This window comes from Vidua chalybeata, chromosome 13 (assembly GCF_026979565.1).
Source record: "Vidua chalybeata isolate OUT-0048 chromosome 13, bVidCha1 merged haplotype, whole genome shotgun sequence".
In the NCBI taxonomy this organism is placed as follows: domain Eukaryota; kingdom Metazoa; phylum Chordata; class Aves; order Passeriformes; family Viduidae; genus Vidua; species Vidua chalybeata.
The window spans coordinates 1,608,480-1,628,406 of record NC_071542.1 but is presented as its reverse complement, the minus strand read 5'-3'; the positions used below and the strand labels follow the sequence as shown (position 1 = coordinate 1,628,406).

General features: G+C 58.2%; 2 protein-coding genes across 2 annotated transcripts; one reads left to right on the top strand and one right to left on the bottom strand.

Moving 5' to 3' along the window:
• Positions 1-295: 295 nt before the first annotated feature.
• SNUPN (snurportin 1) lies at positions 296-9,107 on the bottom strand. The gene is made up of 8 exons (XM_053955141.1): positions 8,956-9,107; positions 8,672-8,828; positions 7,746-7,850; positions 7,558-7,654; positions 6,578-6,675; positions 6,207-6,284; positions 5,044-5,124; positions 296-1,335 (listed from the first exon to the last, which is right to left on the bottom strand). The coding sequence occupies exons 1-8, from the start codon at positions 9,105-9,107 to the stop codon at positions 1,006-1,008; spliced, it is 1,098 nt and encodes a 365-aa protein (XP_053811116.1). The 3' UTR covers positions 296-1,005.
• A 1,150-nt stretch (positions 9,108-10,257) lies between these two features.
• SNX33 (sorting nexin 33) lies at positions 10,258-14,621 on the top strand. Its single transcript, XM_053955146.1, has 2 exons — positions 10,258-11,746; positions 13,715-14,621. Exons 1-2 carry the CDS (start codon positions 10,306-10,308, stop codon positions 13,966-13,968), a joined length of 1,695 nt encoding a protein of 564 aa, XP_053811121.1. The 5' UTR covers positions 10,258-10,305; the 3' UTR covers positions 13,969-14,621.
• The last annotated feature ends 5,306 nt before the right edge of the window (positions 14,622-19,927 follow it).

Below are 19,927 nucleotides of genomic sequence, written 5' to 3'. Positions count from 1 at the left end.
ATGTTTCATTTCCCTCCTTTTCATCCCTGTCTGGAAACCAACCTGGGGACAGTGAGAATGATCATTTCATCCCCCCAAAAACAGGGAGGGGGAGCAGCCGGTGCTTAAAAGGTGGGATTGGGCTGGGATGAGAGAGACAGGACAAGAGACTGAAGCACCTCGATGTGCAGAGAATTAAACCCACACAAGCGTTTCCTCTGCTCCAGTCAGCACTGGAACCAATTTTTCAATCCCTATTTGGGAGGCACAGCACGCATCCACCCTTAGGTAGCAGGAAGACGCTCAAGAATTTGTCTGAGAAACCTTTTATTTGGCACGATCAATGGTAGCGTTTTTCAGAGAACCCACTCCTTCCTCCCCCCACTGAGAAAAGCCTCGAGGAGAGGGAGGCTTCTGCCGAGCTCGCGCCGCACAAAGCCCTGCTCCGAGGCAGGTCCTGCCGCAACACAGGGAAATTTAGATTTTCCCAAGAACGCGTGGGTGTGGAAAGTCCAGCCTTTGGATTTAGAGCAGCTCACTGCAAACTTTTTGTTAGTAACAACTTTCATTGGAAAGGCCTCAGAAAACAGCTGGATCAAAGGCTGAGAAGCCCCCATTTCCAGGGCTGGGAAGGTAGGGCTGCTGCAAGGGTCACAGGCAGCAGCTGCACCTCAGAGGTCCAAGCACTGTTCCTATGCTGGAGTTTTGCCAAGACTCTAACAGAAGCAGGGTCAAGAGCTGAACTGTATCCCTGCGCTATGGGGACAGATCATTTCCCTGCACGTGAGTGCTTTAGCGAAGAACCAGACAATCCTGTTAAGGCCTCACAGAAATCCTGGCAAAGAGTATGCAGTAACAACAAATACAAAAAATCCAGCAGCACCTGGGGCAAGATATTCCACTATCGTGCCCTTTAAACAAAGCCATCCTATCATCATTACTCTGCCCCCTCTCAGGAACACGAGGCACAGTGAGAAGCAGGGAGCCTTTTCCCCGCTCTCCGCCCAGCTGGCCTCTCCCAGCAGCTTAACTCTCCATCTGGCTCCCTGCTCCATCCCGGCCCTCTGGAGACTTTTCTGGCTGAGGGGTGGACAAGTGTTCCAGCTCGTAGTGTCCGTTCCTCGCGGCCGCCTCGCCGCCGGGGTGCCCCTTTTCCGCCGCCAGCTTTTTACTCCTCTTGCTCTCGATGATCTGCTGGAGCTGCCGCCCGGCGTAGTCCGGCTTGGCCGTGAGCACGGTGGCGGGCACGGCGAGCCCCAGGATCTCGGGGACCATGTAGGGCCGGAGCCAGCCCACCAGCGGGGTGCTGCCGGGGGTGTAGTGGGTTTGCTTGTGGTAGAAGAGCAGCCCGTCGACCTGCGGGCAGGAGAGAGAATGAATGAAAGGGCAGAGCTGAGGCTCCTGCAGGTGAATGACCAGGCACCAGACAACGGCTCTGCTCTCTGTTTGCAGGCCAAAACCACCAGCTGGATCATTTTTCCTCAAGCAGTGCAATAAATAGCGGAAGGGAAAGGAGAAACCTGCAGAGCTGCTGCCCTGAAAGATAAGCGACTCCCAGATGGCTTTAAATTGTCAAAGGCAAATGAGTCCAGCTTGGTGTCGGCACAGAGCAATGTCCTCTGGATGCTTTCATCCCATCCTGCAGAAAAGCCAGAGAAGTTTCTGAATAAGGCAGCCCACTTTACTGGATTAGGGTTATTTTAAATAATACATTTGGAAAGTAATTAGCCCGAGTGTGTGACGCCAAGGAGCCCCGATTCCTAACAGCTCTTTCAGCTGGCTCATGCCAAAAAAATTCTTAACGTTTCCCAGGAGAGAACTTCTCCTAGCAATCAGTGACAGTTAAGGGCACTCAGGACTTCAAAGGTTTAGGCCCTAACTCTTGTGCTACTATTTCCACACTCTGCAGCGCTGCAGCTGGCTGACGTTTTCCCCACTTCCCCACCGTGCTCAGGGATTCTCATCCCCCCTCTTCCCACGCTTCCCAGGGGTGTGCTCTGCGAGGTTGGATCCTGCTGTCAGGCTGACTAATGCTGGAGGTGGTGCTCCTCTTAGCTCAGCTTCACAAGCTCTTAAAAGGCCATTTGGCTACGAGGAAGAGTGGCTGAGTGGGCAGAAGAGAGGAGAACAAGAGCCCACCTCGGGATGAACTGGTCCCAGGCCCCTCCCTGATCCTACAGCCTCCGGAACAGAAACACTGGCTGAGCACAAAGCAGCATATATCCACTTCTGCTCCACAGATGCTAACCTCTGGCAGAGAGGGTAAAGCTTCTAGCACTATTCTGTCCGTAATTTTCAGTCACTGTTAACATCTTGCAAAATAATCCCAGAAAAAGGGGGATTTTTGTGCCAGGAAAACATAAAACCAGAACAGTAAACATCACGATGAGCTTGTGCAACCCCTCTGGATATATAAAGTGAAAAGCTTTTCTCCCACCCTGCCTCCTGGGAAGAATCAGATTCTGCAGCACTCCAGTACATCCAGCCCATTCCTGTGGGTGCGTGGCACTTGATGAGCAGCGGGGATTCTCCGGCACCCACAGGAATGTTTTGGTAAAGATCAGAGCCTGGAAGGCCTTCCAGACCACTCCAAACACCTTCCCCAAGCTGGAGAATTCAAAGGAGTTCAGCCTGGTGGAGTGAGGTCGTGTTCCCCATTCCCCAGTTTAAGTGACTCCTATATTCCTTCCCGTTTATTTAATTTGTTGGCCGGGTCCCTACCCTGAGTCACCACAGTGACAGTGGCCACATCAGAACGAGGACTGACGCTGTTCCTGAAGGCCCGACCCTGAGGGGAGACTGGCCTGGCAGGATTGAACATTCCACAGCCATGCTTTCCAGATTTTAGGTGCTTAACAGTCCTCCCATTCCTAAACATCAGGGTTTCTCAGAGGCTTTGGCTCCCCTGCCTTCGTGGAAAGCATGGTGTTACTCAGATCTGTGAGAGGGACAGTAGCTCTTAAGATCCACTTCAAAAACCACTTGAAATTCAGAGCCAGTCAACTGATCCAAAGTCTACTGAATTCCAGGCAATAAGAGTCCAACTGAATAGAGTGGATCAGGCCCTAGCTCTGAGGTTAGAGATTAACTCTGAAGAAGACCCAGATCTGAAAGCACTGACCTCCTCTGTGGCCACTACACACACAAGATCCCTATCAGCATCAAAAGATGCTGGGTCCAGACCTAACCTCTGTTACCCTCCCCCCATAGTCAGGATGTGTTTTGCCTCCTGCAAAGTTTATTCTGTTCTGTGCCGCTGGTAGAAGGTGTTTTTGGGGATTTTTGGGCTCCCTCTTGTGGCACACCACAGACACCCACAGCTCCCTTCTTCCGTGAAAAAGCACCACGGTTCCCGTGGTGTTGGGGTGGCTTTGAGCCAACGTACACCACCTTTTGCTTCCTGGGGTCACACCCTGATACAGCAGAGGGCCTGGGGGTGGGGGGGGGGGGCAAATCACAGCTGGATTACACAGCTGGAGTCTGTTCAGCTCCATCTCCTGCTCCAGAGTTTCGCAAGGGCCTCCTTTGTAGCCCAGAAGTTTGCTGCTCCTCAGCCTTTCCTCACGGGAGCACATGCCTCAGGAAGGAATGAAGACTTTCCTCAGGAAAGCCAGGAATGACTGTTTCTACGGAGGCACTTGGAGCATTTATTATTGAGCAAGCCAGCTTTAAGAAAGCTGGGAAGCCTCTTCAATCCATGTTCAGAGCAGGGTCTGGCAAGACCAGCGAGGGCTTGGGACTTTCCAACTTGCTCTGATGACTGTCCTGGCTTTCACAAGCAGAAGGCAAAGTCAGCCCTCACAGCCAAGTTAGTGCCCATAACTTAAACCTACACCTATTTTAATGCCTAACTTGGGATGGGAGAGCATAAGAAACACTGTCACATCAACGTGGCTTCTGGCTTTGTGGGACAGAAATCTCTGTGGAGGCTATTCCTGACATGGGGCTGAAACTGGGCACTCCCAGGAACAGCTGCAACCACTGGAGGAGCTTTGGCTCACAGATGTTGTCACTGTCACTGGTTTGGAATGCCACTGCCTCCTCCATCGCCTTCCCTTGCAGTGACAAGTCAGCCAGGGCAGGCAAAGGCAGCCAGAGCTGATTCCACAAGGGCCTGCGACTCACTGCTCACAACCACACGGAACTGAGCTGGGTGGCACATGGCTTTGCCCGCCCTGCCCTTCCCCAAAGGTCAGAACAGCACAACGGCTGTGCCAGGGGATGTTTAGAGTGGATGTTAGGAAATATCTTCCCCCAGGGGATGGTCAGGCACTGGAATAGGCTCCCCAGAGCAGCACTCATTAGCCCCAAGCTTGCCAGAGCTCAGGGAGCCTTTGGACAACACTCTCAGGCCCAGGGTGGGATTCTTGGAGCTGTCCTGTGCAGGGCCAGAGTTGGAGTTGGATGCTACTAGCAGGTCCCTTTCCACTCAGTGCTGTATGATTCTACTTTTAAAGCTGATGAAGCAAACGCAGGTGTCCTGCTCAGTGATTTCTGTCACAGCCAACTGCCCCCAGCTCCAGTACACCTCAGGCATTCATCATGAACACCCAAACCCCGTAGGAACTACTGGGATCTTATCACCACCCTTCTCCTTCCTCCCCACAAAACAGCCAGCTGCCTTACTGGAAGCACCAACACCAAGGAAATGCACACAAGCCCGCCCAGGGCAGTGGTCAGTACCAGTTTGGGCCCTAAAAAGGTCAGCTGTCCATCACACTGCTATGTGCACCTGAGTTGTGCTGCTTCTGGAGGCAGCCTGAGTGTCCTCTCATCCCAAAAGGCTCTTTCAGACACAGCCAACTGCAGCAAGGGCAGCGCAAACCCAGGGAGTGCCATGGTTCAACTCTTGCTCGTTTGTGTGGTTGAGTGAGGTGTGTGACAAGGCAACAGATCAAACACGGGCATAAAGGCATCCATCCCACCCACAGGAAACAGCAACTTGGCAAGCTTTCTGCAGCCCCAGGAGAGCAGATTCCCCAAGAGAGGGGATGCATCCCTCTCCCAGCACTGGCAGAGCTGTTGCTAAGGCTGGGGTCCAGGCCCCCACCTGAGTGTTCTCACCTCAAAGGGAAAGTCTGTAGCCAGCAGCTCACACAGGCTGTCCGAGGAGCAGGGGAAGTTCTGCAGGCCCACAAATTTGTACTGGAAGAGTGAGAGAGGGTTAGAAGAGGCAACCCCCTGGTCTACAGGAGAACAAGTTGCTGAATCCAGCACTGGTGTGTAGGCAGCTACAAAGGAAGGATTCCTCTGGTGCAGGATTCAGCGTAAGAGGGAAAGGGTGACGAACAGCTCCCACATGTTCCTGATACCTTTTTTCCCAAGCACCTAAGACTGCAGGAAGGACTTTTCAGGAGACCTGACCCAGAGATGCTCTTCTAACCAAAAATAGAAAATGATGACCTCCGGGCAGGATGCAAAGCAGACAGACGTCTGCTCCAGGCTGCTGCCTCAGCCAAGCCAATCTTTCCACCCAGGAAATGAAAGCTAAAACGACCCCCCTTCCATTAGGTAGTTATCTTCTGGATATTCCTGTTGGGAGTCAGGACAGGATGTTCTCTGAACACAGACACCCTCACTGCAGTCAGCCCCATTTATCACCGAGATGCTCAGCTCACAGGAGCTGCTCTGCTTGGCCATGTCTGAGCAGACAAATCTCTCATGTCTGTACCCAAAATTCACATTCCAAGCTGCTGTGGACTCTAGGTCTGACCCCCATGTGTAAGCCTTCAAAGGAAGACTTTTTATTCTGGCTCAGCAGGGACTCTGGGTGGCAAGCCAGCATTCATCCCGACAACTTCAACGCCCAGTTTAAACAGAGGGAAGGCTTAAAGCTTTACAAACCCACAAGACTGCCAGAATAAACCCCATTGTAGTCAGGCTGCCAACCAACACTGCTCCTGAAGAAACCACATTGGCTTTCCATTCCATTACAAGGGAAAGCTAAAAACAGCATGGAAGTTAGCTGATACCCTGCAGTGTGATCTCTCTCAGTACTTTGGATGGGGGGGAAAAAACCCCACTAAAACTCATTTACAATATGCAGTGGTTCTATTTACATCCTGACCACGGCATCCCATTTCATCAGATCTACACTTTGAAGCCTGATCTGTGAGGGGAAAGGAAAAAAAGGAAAAAAAGCTTCCACTTGTGAAAGAAATTGCTGAAGCCTGCTGAACAGGAGAGCTTACTCCCCCCAGCCTCCTCCTCAGTACAAAAGGACTTACCGGATTAATCCTGCTTTTCTCTCCCAGCCCTTCCTCCTCTTGGATTTTTGAGGAGAGCCAGAAGAATCTGAAGTCAGTCTGTGAAAGGAGGCAGAGTTAGTGACCATTCACCACACATCACCTGGCAGCATCTGCCAAGAACCTCTGTTCCTCTGCACTCACCTGGGAGATTTACAAACTCGACTTCACCTGCAGAAACAGCCCCCCAAACCCTGCTGCTCCCCCCCAAAACACGCACACGCTTAACCAGCAGCCCTAAAGCTGTAGAGATGCCGGTGCTTAGGTGAAATATCTGCCTTTTGCAGCGTGAGCTTGACGCAGTGCTGGAGCAAAGCAGCTCAGGGAACACCAGGGAGGGCAGGGCTCAGTACCTGGCAGTCGTACACAGGGTGTCCTCTCCAGCACATCACGTCCAGGATGTAGTAGGTCTGCTTGGCCTCGTTGTAGATGCAGTCCAGGATGCTGTACACTGCACACACAAACACAGGGAGGTCCAGACCTGCTCCTAACACTGCCCAAGCCAGCTGGCAAACACAAGATCCCAGCTCTCCGACATCAATCCTGCCCTGATGTCAGACTGCAGCATGCAGAGGGATCCCCTCCCGCTAACACAAACTGCAGCCACAAAAAGCCTTGAGCTTGAGGAGTCCCACGAGGCTGCAAAGGGACCAGTCAGAGGCACAACAAGCAACGACGTGTTTCAGGAGATGGCATTTGCCAGACAATAAGCCTCTCTTTTTGGGGGCAAAAAAAAAAATTAATTCTAAGATGTATTAAGGAATATGACACCAAACAAAGGTGTCTGTTAGAGGACAGAGAGGATGTTGGGGTTTAAGAGTGTCAGTCTAACAGGAAGCTTATTAAAAGATGTGGCAGGACATGGGGCAATGGTTTTTAACTGGAAAAGGGCAATTTTAGATTAGCTGTTAGGAAGAAATTCTTTCCTGTGAAGCTGCTGAGTCCCTGGCACAGGGTGCCCAGAGCAGCTGTGGCTGCCCCATCCCTGGAAGTGTCCAAGGCCAGGTTGGACAGGGCTTGGAGCAACCTGTTTTAGAGGAAGGTTCCCTGTCCTTGGCAGGGCAGTGGAACAAGATGAGCTTTAAGGTCTCTTCCAAACCAAACTGTTCGGGGATTCTATGTGCTTAAGTAGCATAAAGGTACCTGATTCTGCTCCCATCTAGTCACCTCCAGAGATACACAAACTGGCCTGAAGCTGATCACCCCCAGCACAAAAAAGGGGCACAGCTGTGGGCTTTGGGGCAGCTGGAGGAACAGCACTGGGCCTGTCAGCACACACAAACTCCCAGGCAGTTCCCCCCTCTCTCTCCCAAATACCTCCCCACAGCTGTACCTTTGTCACTGGTTGAGTTGTGCCGGTTTCCCCCTGGCAGCAGGGATGGGAACCTGTTGACACAGAAGCCACTCTTGGTGTAAGCTGCTGTTGTGCCCTGTGAGGAAAGAAGGAGAGAAAAAAACCCAGTCAAGCCAGTTTTATGTTGGCTGTGAACATCCTGTAGCAGCTGGTGGAAGCCCACTTACCCTGGAGGCCACGACAAGGGCCCGTTTCCCGACGGGACACACCACCACAACCCACTCCTGCTCCAGATCTGAGGGGACATCCACCAGCCACTCCGACAGCATCAGCTACAGAGAGCCCAGGGAGAAGAACCAGTCAGTAACAACACTCCTGACGTTGTGGACAACAAACAGCTCAAGGGAGGTTTTGACTTTGCTTTGACACTGGGTGTTTTAAGGGCAGCTGGCACTGCTTGCCACTGCCGAAAGGGCTCCTTCCCTCCCCTCTAATGAAGTCCGACCTGCCTAACACGTTCTTCCCCAAGTCTTTCTCTTGCTTCCCAGCTGCTGACTGAGCTTCAGACCACAGCACAGGGCTCACAGCCCTCGACTGGGCACCCCACACCTTGGTTCCCGCTCCAGCACTTTATTTTTAAAAACACAGCGGGGCTTAGAGATTCCAGAGGGTCAGGAGTAAAGAGCCTGGACAAACTGACCTCTTCAGAGGTTGCCTAAGTGGCTGCGTGTTATCTAGGACTGATACAGCACCCAGGCTGACAAAACCCAGCTGAGTTTGCCCTTCTTTCCTTCCCAAACACAGGGAAACAGAAATCTTTAGCTGAATACTGCCTAACAGGGTACTCATGCTGCTGGCTGAGCTGAAATCTCCTACAGCGGGGAACACGGTGATGCAGAATCAATGGTTGGAATCAGTGACCTTCGAGGTCTTTTCCAACCTAAATGATTCTAAAGCAGTTCCCACCTCCACGTGTTCTCCATTTGAACTCGGCACGTTTTGGAGGTGAACTAAGCACAGTTTCCCTACGAGCACCAAGCCGGGCAGGACACACTCCTCTCAGCCCCCAAGTGGCCATCACCGCGGGCTCAAAGCGCCCCACATCCCTGCCCCACAGCCCCACCTCGCCACGGGGACGCAGATGGCTCCTCACCTGATTGGCGTAGCGCTTGGGCAGCTTTTTGCCAGCATCCACGTCCATCGCCTCTTCCTCCGCATCTTCCCCTTCCCTGTCCTCCTCCTCGCTCTCCACCCCTGCCCAGTCGTCCTCCGCCAGCCTCCTGGCATGGTTCACGTAGTCCAGCCGCCTCCTGGGGTCGGGGAAAGAGCCCGCCGGGGCCGCAGGTCACCCACGGCACGGCCGGGCGGGGCCGGCCCCCACAGGCGGCTCCGCGCCCCCGTCCCGGCGGCTCCCATCCCGCCCGCCGCCGCGCTCACTCTCTCTGGATGCGGAGGAGGCGCTGCCGGCGCTCGGCCTGCCCGGGGCCGCCGCGGGGCTTGTAGGCGGCCAGCCGGGGGTGCGGCGCGGCCGGGCTGCAGGGCCCCGCCAGCCGCACGCCCGCCGCCAGCGCCGCGCTCAGCTCCTCCATGGCAACCCCGCGCTCCGCCGCGCTTCCGCCCGCGCCGCCCGCAGCGCCCCCGCGCGGCGCGGAGGCCCCGCGCCCCCCCCGCCCCAGCCCGCGCCTCCCGTGCCTCAGTTTCCCCCGCGCCCGGGCACCGGGACGGGGCGCTGCTTGCCGGCAGCGGGCACGGGCGAGGGGGACGTCTCGGCAGGGGCGCGGGAGCGGCCGCAAGCCCCCGCGGGCGGGGATTCGTGCCCCCGGGGCCGGCTGCCTGCAGAGGGCAGCGTGCGGCTGGCCCGGCCGGGCCGGGCCGCTCCCCGCCGCGAACCGGGCGGCGGAGAGGGGAGCGCTGCCCTACGTCACGGGAGGCTGGCGGCCGGCTCCGCCACCCCTCCGGCAGCGGGAGCGGCACCGGCAGCGGCACCGGCCGCGGCGCTGCCCCGTCACAGCCGGTGGCAACAGGACCGGCCCCGACACCGACACGGGCACCACCGCCGGCGCCGCCTCCGTCCTGCGTGAGATTGACGGATTTCAGGGGAAAACCGGACCCCGCCAACCCATCGGGAAAGTCGGCCCGGAAAGGAATTGCAAAATCCTGGGATCACCGGGAGGTTGGGCAGGGTTTGGGGTCGTTCCCGGCGCTCTCCCAGCCGCCCACCGACGGGAAATTTAGGGTGTTTTACCCACAGGAGCCCCGAGAAAAATCGCTTTGGATTTATTTCCTCGTTGGCAGCCAGGAGTTTTCCTCCCGCAGAGTGAAACCTCGGGATCAGCCTCCCGGAGAGACAAACCCTGCGTGGACATGGCAGAGCCCGGCTCTCGGGCCGGCCGGGATTCACATCCCGGAGGAGCCAGGGGAACGCCGCTCGCGTGACTGGGAATCTTGTTTTTATCCAAGGAATGTCGTTTTTCAAACGGGGAATGTTCTTTTTAACCGGGGCGCCGGGATCGGGGGCGGCCACTTGGACATAGGGACATTGGCGTCACCTCGCAAGGGATTTCTTCTCCACCTTTTTTTTTTTTTTTTTTTTTTTTTTTTTTTATTATTATTATTGTTTTTCTGGGAAAGCGGCCAAGCCGTTTCCCACAGCGCGTGGTGGTGATCCCGGAGCCGCTCGAGCCCGCGGTATTACCGGGACTGGGGGGGGGGGGGGGGGTGTGTGTTTTGGCCGGGGGGGGGTTGCGTTCCGCTGGCTCCCCCCCTCTTCCCGACCCGGCACCGGCCATGGCGTTGAAAGCCAGAGCGCTTTACAACTTCCAGAGCGAAAACAAAGAGGAGATCAGCATCCAGGAGAACGAGGAGCTCGTCATCTTCAGCGAGAACTCCCTGGACGGGTGGCTGCAGGGCCAAAACAGCCGCGGGGAGACCGGCCTCTTCCCCGCTTCCTATGTCGAGATCCTCCGCTCCCGCTCGGGCTCCAACTACACGGACTATTCCAGCAGCCCGGTCGGCTCCCCCGGGCACGATTCCTCCTTGTACTCGGCGTCCCCCAACCCCGGCATCTCCTACCAGGGCAGTTTTGAGGATGATGATGATGACGACTGGGATGACTGGGACGACGCGTGCACGGTGGTGGAGGAGCCGCGGAGCGCGCCGGGCACCAACGGGCACCCCTCGCCCAGCCTGCCCTACCCGGCGGCCTGCGGCCACCACCAGCACGCCGGCTACCGGCCCAAGCCGGCGCTGGAGAGGCAGGACAGCATGAGCTCCTCCAAGAGGGGCAGCGTGGTGGGCAGAAACCTCAACCGCTTCTCCTGCTTCGTCCGCTCCGGGGTGGAAGCCTTCATCCTGGGCGACGTGCCCCTGATGTCCAAGATCGCCGAGACCTACTGCATCGAGATGGGCTCCAGAGGCCCGCAGTGGAGGGCCAACCCCCACCCGTTCATCTGCTCCGTGGAGGACCCCACCAAGCAAACCAAGTTCAAGGGCATCAAGAGCTACATCTCCTACAAGCTGACCCCCAGCAACTTCAACTCGCCCGTGTACCGGCGCTACAAGCACTTCGACTGGCTCTACAACCGCCTGCTGCACAAGTTCACGGTGATCTCGGTGCCGCACCTGCCCGAGAAGCAGGCCACCGGCCGCTTCGAGGAGGACTTCATCGAGAAGCGCAAGCGGCGGCTGATCCTCTGGATGGAGCACATGACCAGCCACCCCGTCCTCTCCCAGTACGAGGGCTTCCAGCACTTCCTCTGCTGCCGCGACGAGAAGCAGTGGAAGCTGGGCAAGCGCCGGGCGGAGAAGGACGAGATGGTGGGCGCCAGCTTCCTCCTCACCATTCAGATTCCCACGGAGCACCAGGACCTGCAGGACGTGGAGGACCGCGTGGATGCCTTCAAGGCCTTCAGCAAGAAGATGGATGACAGCGTCCTGCAGCTGACCAACGTGGCGTCGGAGCTGGTGCGCAAGCACGTGGGGGGCTTCCGGAAGGAGTTCCAGAAGCTGGGCAATGCCTTCCAAGCCATCAGCCACTCCTTCCACATGGACCCTCCCTACAGCTTGGATGCCCTCAACAACGCCATCTCCCACACGGGCAAGACGTACGAGACTGTGGGGGAGATGTTCGCCGAGCAGCCCAAGAACGACCTGTTCCTCATGCTGGACACTCTCTCCTTGTACCAAGGGCTCCTCTCCAACTTCCCAGACATCATCCACCTGCAGAAAGGTAAGGAGGCGTTCTTCTCCCCAGGAATGGCCCCGTGTGAGTGGGAATGGTGCTGCGAGTGGGATGGGGGCGCAAGGGGGAAATCCTCCGTTGGGCCTTGAAGGGAATGGGGAATGGGGACGGGAATAGGGATGGGAACCACTGCCTATGCCTCTTAGGGGTGCAGCGTGGTCCCCGCTGGCACAGCCCCTCCAGTCAGCCCACCCTGGGAGAGCCTGCTGGGGCTGTTGGGTCCAGAGTCCGCCCCAGTGATGCCGTGGACTCTGTAACTGCTGCTGGTGCTACCCAAAGCACTGCCAGGGGCGGTCAGCACGGATGTCGCCTCCCCCAGACCATGAGCAGGAGCCAGCACTGCTGCTTGTTAGGTCTGGGGTGACCTGCCCTGCACCTCTTGTGCATCCCCACCCACTGCCACTGGTCCCTCCTCATCCTCCCTTCCTGCCAAGGCAGTGGATGGGTGGCCAGCAGGAATACCAGAGTTTGCTCCCCCAGGGCTGGGGGACGTGGCTGGACACGGCCTTGGGTCGGTCACAGGGGCCGAGGGGGCTGTGCAGGGCAGCGGGATAGGGGACACACTAAACCTCTGGGGACGACCAGGGTCGCACTTTTCAAGAGTACGTCCCTGCACCTCCAAGCCCAGCAGGAGGGTGTTAGCACCCCCAGGGCATCCGAGCTCCCCATCTCCCATTCGTCCCGGTTCCCTGGATTTGGTGGGATCAGGGGCAGGGAGAAGTGTCTGCTGTTCTCTCCCTGGGGCAGGCAAGCAGGCAGGCAGGGCTCGGTGTTCCCTTTGCACCCAGGCAGCCACGGTGTGGGTGTGGGGCCAAAGTCCACACACACTCCTCCTCGCCCAGCTGCCCGCAGCAGGGAGGGGACACCCCACCAGTGTCCCCAGAGTTTGGAGGACAGGTTTTCCCCAGGGTGTGAAGCCAGGACCGTTTGTGTCCAAGCATGCAGGGCTGTCTGTGCATCACTCCGCATCCCTGGGGGAGGCTGGGAAGGCAAAGGGCGCAGGGAGGATTCAGTCCTGCCCGGGCAGCTTCCCTGCCTTTCCTCTGGGTGTTGTTTACCCACGGAGAGGGGCTGGATCCCGTCCGGAAGCGGGGCCGCGTGGGCAGAGCGGAAGGCAGGATTTGGCCTCCAAACTTTGCTTCTTCCTTCTCCTCCTCCTCCTCCCCTCTGGGAGCAGGGCTGGCGCAGCGGGAGCACTGTAACCCCGGGTCTGGTGCTCCCGGCAAGGGGCAGGGAGAAGGGAAGAAAGCCCAGTGCGGGCCAGATCCTGTTTTTAGTTTTTTAGCCTCTGTGCTAATGAGGGGGAGGAATGCAGGGCTGGAGCCAGGCAGGATTCTTTCGAAACCGAGCTGTAAAAAAACATGGAAGGAGAGGGGAAAACTGGTGTCAGAGCATCAGCTGCCTCTGGGAGTGGGAGATGCTTTCCCAGCTGAGCTCCAGACAGCACCACGTGCCCTTGCCACATCCTGGTTCACTGCTTCCTGGGCTGGGGTCTCCCAGGGCTGCTCCTGACCCCCCGTTCATGGAATGGCATGGAATGTTTGGAGGGCAGGCTTGGCTGGGGTGCTTGACTGTGCTCGACACTTGACACTTTGCTCGACAAAGCTTGACACTGCCCCATGTCAGCTTTGCACCCCAAGCCTTGAGTCACAGCGCTCCAGGAGCCCAGACCCCCAAGACCAGCTATACACGAAGCTGACTGCCCAGGATGGAAAAAGAGCTGGGGATGCCAGAGTCCAGGGGGAAAATGCTCCTGCTCTTGGCCTGCCTGGAGGAGAGGGGTGGGTTTGATGGGCGGGGGGAGGCGCAGGCACATCCCTCCCTTACACGGGGCAGGTCTGTGCCTCTGCTTTGGGGCCGGCGCGGTGCCCCGGCGCGGGGGGCCAAGCGGGGCCGCGCAGGGAAGGGGGCCCGAGGGCCGCACGCATCCCCTGACGCTGCTCCCTGCCCCGCCAGGCGCCTTCGCCAAGGTGAAGGAGAGCCAGCGGATGAGCGACGAGGGCAGGATGGACCAGGAGGAGGCGGACGGGATCCGCAAGCGCTGCCGCGTGGTGGGCTTCGCCCTGCAGGCCGAGATGAACCACTTCCACGAGCGGCGCGTGGCCGACTTCAAGAGGATGATGCAGTCCTACCTGAGGCAGCAGATCGTCTTCTACCAGCGCGTCAGCCAGCAGCTGGAGAAGACGCTGCGCATGTACGACAACCTCTAACCCTCGTGCCGCCCTGCCCGCAGCCCCCGGGGCTCCTCGGCTGGCAGCGGACGGCAACTCATCGCGCTAGTGACCAAATGACTTCGGGCTTTCTTCCCCCTTCCCGGGCTGGCAGGGAAGGGCTCGCCCGCGGGCTGGCCGTGTCGCCTCTTCCTTCCTTTCCCTGGGGACCTCCCACCCTGCCACGGGTCTGGCGGGAGCGTGGCGGGGGTCGCGAGAAGGACAGGTGGGGAGGTAACGGCGCTGGGGTCTCTGCCCAGTGATTTTTAGCTTTCTCAAAACCCCACTCTCCTGGAGCAGGGGTGGGTGCATCCCAGCCCACTGGGAGAAGAAATCCAAGCGGTCGACATTTTGCACACTAAAAGCTTTTCTGATGGGGGAAAAAAAAAAAAAAAAAAAAAAAAAAAAGAGAAGAGAAGAAAAGAGATCTTTATTTGGAAGAGATTTTTTTTGTTTGTTTGTCACAAGATATTTTCAATATTTTCCGTTTTTCTGCAGCATTTTTACCGATCAGTTTTTAAATAGATGCACAGAGGCAAAGAGAAATCTCTTTCTCAAGTATGGCTGCTGACTGGGAAAAGGGAAAAAAAAAAAAAAAAGGGAAAAAAAGGGGGAAAAAAAAATAGCCCCACAGCCTTTTCAATAAAATCATTGGTAGAAAAAACACCCACCTCCTTCCCAGAGATGTCTGTGGAAAACAGAGCTGCTGCAGGATCCCGGGGAAGGCTCTGCCTGAGCATCCCCTGGCTTCCAGCCAGCTTTGCTGTGGGGGGAGTACCCCCAGGAGGGGGTGCCACAGCAACCACCCTCCTGCTCTCTAAACGGCCCCCCGAGGGCAAATCCTGCCCCGCTCTGCCCTGGCCGGGACAGCAGGGCTGGCACGGGGGCCTTGTTTTTGAAGGGAAATGGCTGGGATAAATCACAGCGAGGAAAGTTAGGGCCGTCTTGGCCTGGCTCCAAGGATAAAATTAGCCCCGGCATGCAGGCCAGCGGGGTATTGTTAAACTAACAGCGACGACGCTGGGAATGCTGCGGGCTGCGCTCCATCCTCCCCGAGCCCTCCCCTGGCCCAGGCTGCAGGGACGAGCACTCTGAGCTACAGCCCTGCACGCAGCCTCCATCCAGGCAGGATGTGCTTCCTCCTGCATCCCACAGCCAGGGCAGGCCCCTTCACCGTGGCCCCATCCCAGCCTGGGTCCATCCCACACCAGTCCCATCCTAGCCCAGCCTCATCCCACCCTCGCCACATCCTGCCTTGGCTCCATCCTGCCCCGTTCCCAGCACGCTCTGGTACCATCCCACCCCAATCCCATCTCACCCCGACTCCATGCCATCCCAACCCTGTTCTAGCCTGGCCACATCCTAGCCTGGCCCTGTTCCACTCTAGTCCCCTCCTAGCCAGGCTGCAGCCTTACATGGCACCATCCCGCTCCATTTCCACCCCAGTCCCATCCCGCTCTGGCCCCATCCTATCCCAACCCCATCCTACTGAAATTCCATCCTACCCTGGCCATGTCCTACCTTGGCCTTGTCCCAGCCTGGTCCCATCCTGCCCCAGCCCCATCCCACCCCATCCTCATCCTAACCTGACCATATCCTTCCTTGGCACCATCTCACCCCATTCCCTCCTCGTCCCTCTGGCCCCATCCCAGCTCAGCAGCCGTGGGAATGCTGTCTAAGCCTGTGCTAATCCTGCAGGAGTGACAGGCCCCCAGCCCTGCTGGCCCTGCTCTGGATGCCCATGGTGGCCTTGGCCCCACGTTGAGGCCAGAACGTGTCCCTTCCCCCAGCCCTGCTCCCTCGGGAGCACAATGGGCACTGGGATTGAGCCTGCCACCGCCATCCCCGGGCAGGCAGCCAGCCTCTGGCACTGCAGCCAGAGCTCCAGAGCTGAGCCAACATCCCAGCTCCCCTGGACCTGCCTGGACAAGGGCATCCCCCGCCTGGGGTGCCCCGTGGACGCTCGGTCCCTGGGATGTCCTGAAGATGGGGTGTGCAGCTGGAGCAGGGAGATGTCCCAGGAGTTCATCCTCTGCTCTGCTGTCCTGGCATGGGGACAGGGATGGGCTAAGGTCCCTGTGGGCTGCATGCACCCCTTCGGGAGGCTGGGCCTCAGTTTCCCCAGAGGTGGACCTGTGCTCTCTATGGTCTTTCAGCATCCACAAAGGTCTCCCTGCTCCACCATCCACCCCCTCTGTACCCTCATGTCTGGACCACACTCCCGGGCCACAGCAAATCCATTGGCTAGAACCTGTATTCCATTAGCGTTCCTGCCTTTTCCCTCTGCCACCTGGCAATAGGCAGCTGGGCCTTCACAGCCCGTGGGTGGGCATTTCAGAGTCTGCCTTGGCCAGATGGGGGGGGTTCAGCACCCTGCTGCTGCCCCCCACGCCTCTGAGAGCATCCTGCAGACGTGCCAAGGGTTGGGGGGCAGAACCCGCCCCGAGCGTTTCGGTGGCTGTCCCACGGTGCAGGATGATGGTGGGGAGGAGTCTGGGGGTGTGCACAGTGCTTCACATGCCCCAGCAGCGTCTGTCACTGCCTTTGTTATCTGTGACACAGGCTGTTCCCTGCTCCCGCAGGAGAAAAAAATCCAGGGCACAGAGGGCTGAGAGGAAGCACCGGGAACATGGAGCAGATCCGGTTCCTCCTCCCACTTCCCAAGGCTGCTCCTGCGTGGGAAAGCCAAGGCCGAGGCCCTGTGTGAGTCCCATCAGTACTGACAGCAGGGCTGGGAGGTGGCAGCAGCGGTGGTGGCTGGAGCATCCTCCCTGCAGAGCACTGCAGCCAGCACCAGAGAGCCCGTGGCTGCCTCCGCTCCTGCGTGTGGCTTCCCGGAGCTCTTGTCTTGCTTCTTCTCCTTGGATCTCCTTCCACCATGGGAAGAAAAGCTGGCATCCTTGTTCTGAGCTCCGGGAGACCAGGGTTTGTGCGTGGGCCAGGCTGTCAGGCTGTAGGGACCACCTGTACACGTATCCTGAGCCCAGCAAGATGCTCCGGGCTGGGCAGAATCAGCTGGGGTCCCGCAGGGACCGGCCAAACAGCTGGAGGGTGAAGGATGGCAATGCTGGGACAAGCAGAGCTGCTGATCAGAGCCTTGCCAGCCACACGGATACACTCACCGGTGCTCAGCAACTCGGGATCAGCCACCAAAGGAGCGCAGTGACCCAACCCAGCTCCTCCCATGCGAGGGGGAGCGCAGGGTGCAGCTGCTGGCGGGGCGGCCGGGCGGGACGGGGCTTGCTGTGCACGCCACGCTGCCGGCACACGCTGGCACGGGGGGTGGAGAGGCACAGCTGCCAGCGGGGAGAAGTCCTGCCTGCCCATTAGGGTCGGCAGCAACTCGGGGGAAGGAGCCAAGTGGAGTTTCACTGCCACCCCCACCGTGTCGGGAGGTGGATGAGCGTGCGCCCGCCTAGAGGAGTGATTCCGGGCGGATGCAGGTGGGTGGACACAGGCATGGATCAGGGCAGAGGGAGACAGCTCAGCCTGCCAGCTCCAATCTTTTAATTGCTGTGCTTCTCAAATGTTTCCGAAGCATGACCCCGAGTTGGCTCCTCCAGGCAAAAACACGAGCACCAGCTGGTTCCCTTGAGCACCCCTGTATTCCCTTGGCTGTGGATATAAACAAAGCTCCCTCCTGCTCCCAGCCCAGGGAAATGATGGTGGATCAGTGGTGTCTGTTTTAGGGAATAAGCTGGAAATCAGCTCCAGTGGGGGTCTGTCAGCCCTCCAGGTTCCTCCTGCTAGGCACAGCCGAGGTGATGCTCAGGTCAGACCCTGTCCCAGCCGTCTGTGCCAGCCTGGATTCCCTCTCTCCGGTCCCTGGGAAGGTGCTGAGCGTGGGGAGGTCGGTCCTGCACTGCCAGGGAGCTGTGTCTCTGGGTGTGTTGTTTGTGCAGGAGGGGTGGGGAGCCCATGCTCTGGGATGTGGTTATCCCTCCGTCATTGTCTGTCTGTCTGCCTTGCAGTTGCTGGGTGTGGAAACAGAGGTCAGGCTCAATTTGTCTGCAATTTAAATCGCAGCTGGGCTGGGGAGCCGTGGCAGGCACAGGGATGCTTTCTGGAGTCCGGGTCCTCACCACTCCACACTTTCCCTAGGAGCTGGGAATCTCCTCTGGCCCTGCAGCGTAAATCCGTGCGCTTTGTCTCACGTGGGCAGGTGGTGGGACAGGTGCCAGGTTCCCGGGGCCGGCACCGTCCCTGTGTGGGTTTGTTTGAGGTGCTCCCAGGGTGACGTTCCAGCTCTGCCCCCGGGCTCCATCCCGTCCTGCCGGGCTTGCTGCCAGCTGAGCCTGTTCTGCAGGCTGTGGGCATGACTGGCCCGAATCAGACAGGCACGTAGCAGGGAGGGATCCCGGGGCACTGGGCTTGGCTTGGAGCCCAGGGGAGGTACTGAGCCTCGTCACACTAGGCAGCTGTCAGCCTCGGCTCCGAGCTTTCCACACAGGACAGCTCCTAGGAGGACCTGACCCCCCCTTCACCTGCCTTGGTGTCCTCCTGCCCTCCCAGGAGACTGCTCCTCACCACCTGCCATCAGGCAGCGTGGCCTGTGTCCCCTGAGGGGGCCCTGGGATGCCGCTCCTGGCTCCCGGTGAAGTCCAGAGCATCTCCTGGGGCTGGTGAGAGCTGCCAGGGAGGTTTTGGGATCGGGACAGAGCGGCTGGAGCCCTGGGACCATGCCTTGGTCCCAAAACAGAGTGGGGAGCCTGAGCTCAGGGGGCTCCTGTGCTCACTCCCAGGAGAAGTGTGGACAATGCTGTCCCAAGGTCCTGCAGCTGCTGTGGTCCAGAGCAGTGGGGATTTTGGAAGCATGTGATGCTTAGGTGGGTCCCAGTCTCCTGAAGCCAGGCTGGGAATGAAGTCCCACCTTCGCTGAAGCTCTGCATTTGCATGGCTAAAGCTCCCCGGAGGGGTTTCAAAGCCAAATGATCCAAGCTGCCCCCGTGGATTCTTTGTTTGCATTTGAATAGGTGCCTGGAAACCGGTTCAGTCACCTGAGCTGTGACAGCCTCCCCTCCTGCTCTGTGTCCATGCCCACCTGTGAGCCCCAGTGCCTCCAGCTCCTGCTGAAACCTGACCTGAGACAGCTGCTGGTGTTACTCACCCAGGAGAGGTGTTGGATCCAGCCTGTCACAGGTGGGATGGCCGTGGGGTTATGGTTCCCTTCCTTCCCAAGATACTCTCCGAGGACTCTGGGGACAGGCTGGGAGAACGGAGGGTGCTCACCTGGAGAGGAGAAGGCTCTGGGGAGATCTTAGAGCCCTTCCAAAGGTCAAAACGGGCTCCAAGAGACCTGGAGAGGGACTTTGGACAAGGGCCTGGAGTGATAGGACAGGTGGTGAATGGCTTCCCATTGCCAGAGGGCAGGGATAGATGGAATATTGGGAAGAAATTGTTCCCTGTGAGGGTGCTGAGGCCCCGGTACAGCTTGCCCAGAGCAGCTGTGGCTGCCCCATCCCTGGAAGTGTTCAGGCCAGGTTAAATGAGGCTTGGAGCAACCTGGGCTAGTGGAAGGTGTCCCTGCCCATGGAAGGAGGGTGGAACAAGATGACCTTTAAGGCCCCTTCCAACCCGAACCATGCCATGATCTCCCTTGAACCTTTGCTAGCTTTATAGCCAGCTTGGCAGGGAAGGCTGCCAGGGAAGGGCCTGGCCAGGAAACTTCTGAGATTGACTGGGCTGTGGTTTGTGTCTCATGCCCAGGCAGGAGCCCTCCTGGGCCCTCAGCCCTTCCTCAGGTGGGTGGGTGGCAGTGGCAGCACTGAAGCTGCATCTGATCCTGCAAACCTGGAACAACCCAATCCTTCAGTTCTGAGGATTTAAACCCTGCCAGCAGAGCTTGGCCCCGGAGAGCCGCCGTCCTCGCTGCTGTTTTCCAGGTTACTGCCTGTCCTCCCCTGACCTCAGGAAGGGGATGTTTCCCAGCAGCAGGAATACAACCACAAGCCTTTAAAAT

Excerpts from the sequence above, each read along its gene's own strand:
- SNUPN (XM_053955141.1), bottom strand. The coding sequence starts at position 9,107 with ATGGAGGAGCTGAGCGCGGCGCTGGCGGCGGGCGTGCGGCTGGCGGGG. Across the intron at positions 8,829-8,955 it reads CTCCTCCGCATCCAGAGAGA|GAGGCGGCTGGACTACGTGA; the intron begins GTGAGCGCGGCG and ends CCCCGACCCCAG. Across the intron at positions 7,655-7,745 it reads CCCTTGTCGTGGCCTCCAGG|GGCACAACAGCAGCTTACAC; the intron begins GTAAGTGGGCTT and ends CTTTCCTCACAG.
- SNX33 (XM_053955146.1), top strand. The coding sequence starts at position 10,306 with ATGGCGTTGAAAGCCAGAGCGCTTTACAACTTCCAGAGCGAAAACAAA. Across the intron at positions 11,747-13,714 it reads CATCATCCACCTGCAGAAAG|GCGCCTTCGCCAAGGTGAAG; the intron begins GTAAGGAGGCGT and ends CTGCCCCGCCAG.